The following is an 8,265-nucleotide window of genomic DNA, read 5'->3' on the forward strand; positions in this document are numbered from 1 at the left end:
TTGCCAGTTTTTTTTGTTTCTCAGAGAAACAAAAAACCACAATGAACAGCAGTTTTCAGAGCCAAGGCTTTCTTTGGGACACTCACCTTTACTGAGAGTTTGCCTCAGCCTTCCTTCACCATGCTTTTGTGCTGGGTCACAGTTTCATATGAGAGAGGGATAGATTTCTTTCCCCCTTGGCGCAGCATCTCTCTCTCTCTGTCTCTCTCACATATGGCTATTGTCCTCCCTTTGCGATTTGGCAGTCTTGCACTCCTGTCATGATCTCGTACTAGCACTCTTTTGTCTTCCTCCAAAAGCCATACAGAAACCTACACTTTTATTTTGGTTCTAGGGGAAAAGGTGGAAGAGGAACATGCGCAAGGGAATGGGGTCTGCTGGTAAATTATATATTGCAAACTATGGCTTGAAAAATCCTGTGGCCACAGCTGGAATCAGAGAAAATCCAGGGAAAGCCTATAATGACTCAAGAGAAAAATGGATTGATCTAGACTAATCACAGAATAACCCTCTAAAGTACATCTGTTCTGAGCATAAACTCCTTTCACTATGCTGAATGTGTGGATGGAGCTAAACCTGAATTTAAGTTGTTAATGGTGTGAACAGAATCCAGACTAGGGTTCTGGTCCTAGCTAGGATTAAATTTAAGGTTTGGACTCAGGCTCCAGAATTTAACATAGAAGTCTTCCCACTCACTGGATTTCTTGTGAGAACAAGCAGAATGTGTAGACTAGTTTCTCTTTCTTACACATACACACCTTCATTCATTCACTCTGTCATTTTTTTTCCAGCTCATTGATCTATGACTTCTGCTTAAAAAAGGCTTGGTATTGAAAGTACTATTGTATCTGTTTCTTCTTAAATGAACAAGAGTGCCTTAAAATTAAATAATTCTGAGAGTACATTGCTTTATTACTTCTTACTTCAATTTTGACATAGCTCTAGAAGACAGCATATCAAAAATCATTATCATAAAAGAAGATTTGTGTTTCATACTGTACAAAAGCATGTAGAGAATTGGTGTGACTTTTATTTATTACCCTTAGCAAATTCCATCTTTGTGTTAATCTTTTTAGTTCTTGAAAATAAGCTCATCACAAAAATCTGTGAGAGTGAGTCTGAAATCTACACTAGAAAAGTTGATGTTTTATCTCCATCTCCAAGTCCTGGATTTGAAGTATCTGGTGAGGTTACTAATGGTCAGCTACCTACAATTACTATTTCAGAGACTTATGTGCCCCCTACAGAAGGAATCACTTACCCAGTAAGTAAAGAAGTAGTAGTTATCAAATATTTTTAAAAGATGATATGTCTTTATTTAAATTTATAAGTTATTTATTGCACTATTTGTGAGTCATTTTATATGTAAATAATGTGTTCTTTGGATAGAATAAAACAGATCTGAACAAAGCTTTTAAAGTAAGAGTGGAACATAATTACTTGTTTAGAACAGGATTTTACAATGAAAGGAGGGTAATGCTGTGTCTTAGTTGCAATAAATGCCAACAGTCCTCACATTTTTCACAGTTCTGCTTCATCTTAAAAGTGAGTTAGAAAGCTTGCAGATATTTCTCTTTGCAGTCAGACACGCAGTGAGAAGGCATTTATATGTGTGCAAGCTGATGGCTAGTGCAATGTTTCTTGTCACATTCACATACTCTCTGGGTGTTTTATGCCTCTAGCAGTTTTAAGCCTCTTTGTTCTTCCAGCTTTAAAATTCTTCCTGTCCTGCATGGGACTTCTGCCCTGCAACGTGGTGCCGCTGTGCAAACAGACAGGGCGGGTGGACTCGTTATGCAACATAAATATTTTCTGTAGGTGTATTTCACCTTACCTCTCTTATTAGGCCTTTGGTATTTGTCAGTCACTGCCTTAATATCAGTGTCACCTTATCAGATTTGTCACATTAACAGTATATCAGAGCTAACTCTCTACGGTGTTTTTAACTGCTTTGCCTGAAAACAGCTGATGATAAAAATGGAGATGTTGCTTGTCCCCATAACCCGTTCAATAAACTATTGAAATATTTGATGTAAAGTCCTCTGTAGCAGCATGGAATGGATATAATGAACCCCATGATGCATACTGGCATTTAAACATTAAACAGATTGAACATGTGTTGGAGCTAATTAAATGCTACTGACTGTGTGTGAAGCAGTCAGTGGATTAGCCAATGCTAATCCTTTGGATTATTGCTCACTTAATACCATTAGTAATTACATAGTTCAACTGCACTTTCAAAATTCCCTGTTTTATTTCTACAAATGACAGATCCCTCAGTAACTGTGACTGAATCCGATTTGGGGCTTATAATGCCTCCAGATGTATCTGTGTAACACCGAATGAAAATTTTGACATACTGTGACATTAAGAAAAATAAATATAAGCCTGGATTTATAGATCCTGCTATTTATAAGTCTTATGACAAGTATCACAAATGTGGTAGTTTTTTATGAGTTGTTTTGACTTCTAAGTGATTAGATGCTCGTACACGTGGCTTTAGCTGGCTATGGTAATAGTTAAATCTTCAGAACTATTGAATTACTATTTGAAATAAACACAGACATGTAGTAGACCAGAGAAGAAATGCAATGTGCAAAGGATTGAATGAACTGTCCGCATATATACGTTTCAGCTAGGCTTAAGAGTTTCAGAGTCCCAATGAGTAGGAGTTTTCTTAAACTGACTCAGTGTGCTCATAATGGCCTGTAAATGGGAGGATGTGGAATACAGTACTAAATTCCTTCCTGCTTTCAATAGATGATAAGTGTGTGGGATTAATGCATCTGTTTGTACTATATTTATACTAAATTCTTGCAAATCTTCTTGAATATACTAAAACATTAGAGAGACAAATTTTTATATAATAATCTCAATTCAAAGAGGGGTATTGGCTTCTTAACATTCCAATCAAGGTAATCTTTAAAATCCTAATAATTAGCAACTGGATGTTGGACAGCTATAAAAAGGAAAGGAGGTGATTTGTCATGTGGCCTTATACAGATAAGGATACATCTATGAGAAAAATCTTAATATTAGGATATGGTTCCTATTGCATAAGTTTTGGAAATGTTTGCTCTTGAGACATACTCAAGGGATTCCACATCTAAAACAATCTTTGGAGGAACCTAACGCATGTCTGTTTTTTCTATGAATAACATAACAAGTATACTGTTCTTCCTGCCTGCCATTTTCCATTTCTTGACAGACTTAACATGCCTGATCATTCCTAGTGGGTGTAATAGATATTAGTAAGCACTCACTTACTCCAAAGTTCCTTGCATTTTTTGTTTTACTTATGTTACAGACTAAGCGGTGCCTGAAATTTTGCTTAAATGGATTTCATTTGGCTTAGTGACTAAATGGAAGGCATTATTTTGCCTTCTCAGTTGGCTCTCAGTGTCACAAAATGCAGTTGTAAAATCATGGTCACCTACTGAGTAACTGAAGCAAGAACAGAAAGCAGGGGCTGCTTCTGCACCATGCTCTCACCACTAAGGCTCCTTCGCTTAGCTGAACTGGGAAACAGAGGACAAAGGGCCAGGCAGAGCGGAGAGGGAGGGCTGCAGCCTGGTACTTCGCTAGAAGGAGGTCTGAATCCACCTGCCAATATTGCTAAATAATACCCAAGAAAAATATCATTAGTTTCCTACATCAGATCTCTCAAATTTTTTCTTAAGATCTGAGCCCAAATACATCTTAAGTTATACAATTTTGACTCCTTTCTTTAGCTTAGTCCACCAAGGACCAGATATACCGAGCCGTTGCCATCTGCTCAGGATCATACTGTGACCATCTCTGCTCACAGAGAGTCAAGAATTCCCCCACTTTATGACATTGCTGAAATCAGACCTCAGAGTCCGCTAGTCAATCCTTTATTCAATGTAACTACAGCTGAAGATCACCAGCTAACAGTGTTGCAACCACAGGTAGTAACAACTCAAAAAGGTGAGGAATAAATACTGCCCTCAGAATATTGGGGTATGTGGGTGGGTAGTAATGCTCCTATTCCGGGGATGGTGAAACACAGATTTGCCCCCACTCTTTTCCTTTGCAAAGACTTCATCTTCCTTCCTGAATGCTGATTGCTTTTCACAGTGCTTTGAACAGAAGGATATTTAAAATAGTTCAAGCAGAGAAAAAAAGAGGTCAAAGAGATTAATGAGAGAATCTTTTATGCTTGCAGTCCTGTGTTTGAGTCTTTTAGCACAGAAAAGAAATAATTTAGCATCTGGTTATACATCTGCTATTGGGTCTGTCATGACAGAACTGGGGTTTGGAGATGCAGCAGATATGGTTTGTCAGAAAAGAGAGGCATTGCCAAGGTAGTTAATAATCCACTCAATAAGTTTTCTCTCTCCTGTTTATGCTTTCAGATTTTAGATCCTAAATACATCATTGTATTCTAGAAATAGCATAAAAGCCCAAGATTATAAAATTGGCAGGGTTAGGGTTTTCATGGGAGCTATAGGTCCTCATCACCTCCATAAATCTGCTCTTCACCTCAGGTAAAGGCTATTGGTTCCAAACTGTAGGGTAAAATATTTTCTTTATCAGTAGATTAATTAAGAACTGTGGGTATGACATCTGTGGCTGATAAGGTGGGGAGGGGAGACACTAAAAAAGTGATGTACATGATCAATTAGTTGAGGAAAATTATAAAAAGCTATGCAAATAGCTGAAATTACCTATTACAAGGTCTATAAAAATATTATATAGTTCTTTGCAGCAATACTAAATAACACTTCATAAAATGACTTCCTGAAGCTACCTAATTGAGATGCAGAGTGTCAGGACCTATATAGTACCTTGTACATTCTTCACATTTACTGTCTTCCATCTCTCCACTTCCTGTACTCTTCAGAATTCTTTCTCGCTTGGCAGCTGACAGAAAGGACAGCTTTATTCCTGGCACCTCACAAAGAACAGGCCTTGAGCAGCACACGTGGGGTGGGAGGTGCTCCAAGCCTCTCTTTGTGGCAGAACTTTCACTTTTAAAGTCATCTTTCTCCTTCCTCCTCCGCCCCCCCCCCCCAAAAAAAAAAAAACCTGGCTCCTGCTTTCATCATTGGCTTTGCAGTACTTTTTTTCTCCTTCAAAGAATCCTCTTCCTCTGGCTTTCTGAAGAGGACTGGAGGGACAGTATTTTCCCTCAGACAGAGATAGGAAGTCACAGATGCCTCTCTCAGAGAGCAGACATCTGGACTAGATGAGCAGGTTGCAGTGCTCAGAACTGGTGTATGGGCAAGGGAGAGATGGTCGAGTCAAAGAAGCGAAGCTGAAGCTCCTTTTGCTGGGACAGAGCAGAAGTAAAGGCAAGGAGCAGGGCAATGTTTCTCAAAGAACCTGCCCTTTCCCATAAGCAAAACAGACCTATTCAATCCATCAGGCAAACTCTTAAACTTGGTGAGGACAGAAACTCCCATCACAACTCTGATGAAGGAAGTCTAACTAATGAAGAGAAACCAAGTATTGAAATAACTGGCTTCTAAAGCAGGGATCTGTACCAAAACCAACCAACCAAACCCCCCCCCCAAATGTAGTTACTAGATTTTCTTCTCATCTTTTGTTCATCTTGTTGCTCTGGCTGCAGATACCACATGTGGTGAGAGCCAGAGTTTCAAACCTAGATGACACCGCTTGTGTACCAGTTGTGGGTTTAGGTATTTAAATAACAGTATGTTTCTAGTATCATGATTTAGGCAGTCTCATTTGAAACTGATCCTATATTTGGTTAGACCTGTTCACATAACTCATTAATATAAATAGAGATTTGGCAACAAAGTGAAAGTTGCATGTATCCTCCCAGGCCCTGCAAGAAAATAAATAGGGGCTCTTCTTATTGAAGAAGGCGCTTGTAGGAAAATGTATCTTATCCCTAAATTCCAAGCTAACTTTTATTGATGTACTTTCAGATCCAAAGTGTTTGGAACCTATGAAACCAGGTGATTGCCGAGACTATGTGGTGAAATGGTATTATGACAAGAATGGAAATTCTTGTGCCCAGTTCTGGTACGGAGGTTGTAACGGCACCAACAATAGATTTGAAACAGAAAAAAAGTGTCGAGAAGCCTGTGTTGAGGTATGAACCGGTAAGTTATCTCCATCAGATCGTCCTTCAATCACTTCTTTTCCAGACTGAAAAGATTTAGTCTATTTCAGCGTATCCCATACTAGACATACATACCATGTTCTATCCCTTTGGCCAGCCTTGATGCCTTTCTCTGAACCTTTTTGAGATGGTGGGACTGGAAGTGCACTGGTACTCATGGGTGATGGATTTATACAGTGACATAATGAGATTTTCTGCTTTGTTTTCTACTCCTTTCCCTAGTTTCTAACATTGTATTTGATTTTTTGACCATTAATGAGGATGGAGGTAATATTTTTGAAGATCATAATTCCAAGACCTCATTTATGGGCTAAACTGAGAACCCATCATTTTATATGTGAAATTAGGATCATTTTCCCATATGTTTCTCATGTGTTTCATATTTATCAACACTCAGTTTTCCTGTGCCACTCACTGCCTATTCTGCAGCATTACAAGGTCCTTCTGCAATTTCTTGCAGTTACCCCTTTTCTTTACTACTTCAGAGTGGCAAAATATCATCACAAACTTTGTCACTCATTTTTTTACTGCCCCCATCTAGATCATTATGATTAAATGGAGCAGCACAGACCATAGCGCAAATCCTCCAGTGACTTCTCTCCACTTTTACTTCCTTTCCTCTGTTTTATTCTTTCACCAGTTATTTATAAATTACAATACTGTCCCTCTGAATCCAGTGTAACTTTCTTTAAGATCCTTTAGTGAAGGACCTTATGTTTTGGAAACTCAGGCAGTCTGTATTAACCATCTTAGGTCTACATGCTTAGTGAATGGGGCATGGACTTCAAAGAGCTGGCTTATCAGTAATGTGTAACATCCTTTCCAAAAGCCATATAGCTCCTCCTCAATAAATGTATTAAAATATAATTTGATCTACAAAAAAAAAAAAAAAAAAAAAAAAATCCATTGAATTGCAGCATGTATTTTTCTTAACGTTTTGAGAAAATTAATCAATTCATTATTTCTTCTAGAAATGACTGCTATTTGGAGTTTTTAAAGCTGGAAGTTTGCAGGTATTGAGGAAGGAATGATTGAGAAGAATCCAAAATGACGTGCTAACATGGATATACTACTGTCACATCACACACTGCTTTCCCCACTATGGTATTCACATTAACTAGATTCCTGTATAGCATGTTATCTAAACAACATAGCAATAACTTTATCACACACACGGGAACATACCTTTTCCCTCCATGTTTATAATGAGTTGGTACTATGTGTGGCAATGCTCAGACTGTATTTTTAGGATTAAAATGTCAAAAATGTTGACACTCAGCATTTAATGACAGAGGTCTCATATTCTCTTGGAAGAATAAAATGTGCTCCAGTTTTAAACAAGAGTAAGTGGTTTCTGAAATTAGTACTCTTATTACAGCATTTTGAGACATATATTAAGATTTTCATTAATTAGAGTGCCTCTTTGGAATGTAAATGCCACAGCTATAAGTAATTAGAGGGTTTTTTTTCCCCCATGAAAGCACATTTGGATTAACACCAACATAACCTTTTCAGTTATGAGGGTAGGACTTCTATTCAGAATTACATTAAAATCTACAGGATTCTTCAAGTCCTTTAGGCTAGTCAGTACATTTTGATTTCTCAGGGCCTCTGTACTAAATGAAAAAAATGTTATTTGACTCTAATATATGCTATTAAATGCTATTAAATTAAAAAAAGGGAAAAGCACTGAAAGATGTATATAAATGTTTACTTATATCCTTTTTACTTTTAGCCATAACTCCATATGATCACATTGTTAAAGCTGAAAATGATGAGCATCTGATTAAAATGGAAAGCAACACTCAAGAGTCCTGCATTGTTATTTTCTTGTAAAGAACAAACTAGTCTCTATATACACACTAGACAATTTTTGATATATTTAAAGGAGTTCAAAACAACTGCTTGCACAGTTTTTATTCCCTATGTAACCAAAAAACAGCATATACTGTGCAAACCTAATTCTATGGCAAGAAGTGCTTGAAGTACAGTTTTTAAAGGAATGGAGGGCTCATCCTCTTCTAAAAACCTGGCCTTTCTAGTGAGTTTCAAATTAGAAAAAAACAGCAGCAGCCCAAACCACCATCCAGCTCTTTTTATGCTCAGAATTAATATGGTGACCCCTTCAGAAGAACTGGGGGTGCAATTAATAT

The 8,265-nt window shown here is 37.6% G+C and overlaps 1 protein-coding gene across 2 annotated transcripts in view; it reads left to right on the forward strand.

Annotated features, from left to right (window-relative positions):
- The window catches only part of COL28A1 (collagen type XXVIII alpha 1 chain), a 100,824-nt gene extending 92,908 nt beyond the window's left edge, over window positions 1-7,916 (forward strand). The window contains exons 38-41 of one of the 2 annotated variants that reach the window (XM_064506376.1): window positions 1,077-1,264; window positions 3,732-3,948; window positions 5,916-6,082; window positions 7,084-7,916. In XM_064506376.1, coding sequence (XP_064362446.1) covers window positions 1,077-1,264; window positions 3,732-3,948; window positions 5,916-6,082; window positions 7,084-7,089 — 578 coding nt within the window. In that variant the 3' untranslated portion in view covers window positions 7,090-7,916. Of the gene's footprint in view, window positions 1-1,076; window positions 1,265-3,731; window positions 3,949-5,915; window positions 6,093-7,083 lie in introns of both variants that reach the window. The other variant, XM_064506375.1, reaches the window with a different exon arrangement.
- Window positions 7,917-8,265: the final 349 nt, after the last annotated feature.

This window comes from Dromaius novaehollandiae, chromosome 2 (assembly GCF_036370855.1).
Source record: "Dromaius novaehollandiae isolate bDroNov1 chromosome 2, bDroNov1.hap1, whole genome shotgun sequence".
Classification (NCBI taxonomy): domain Eukaryota; kingdom Metazoa; phylum Chordata; class Aves; order Casuariiformes; family Dromaiidae; genus Dromaius; species Dromaius novaehollandiae.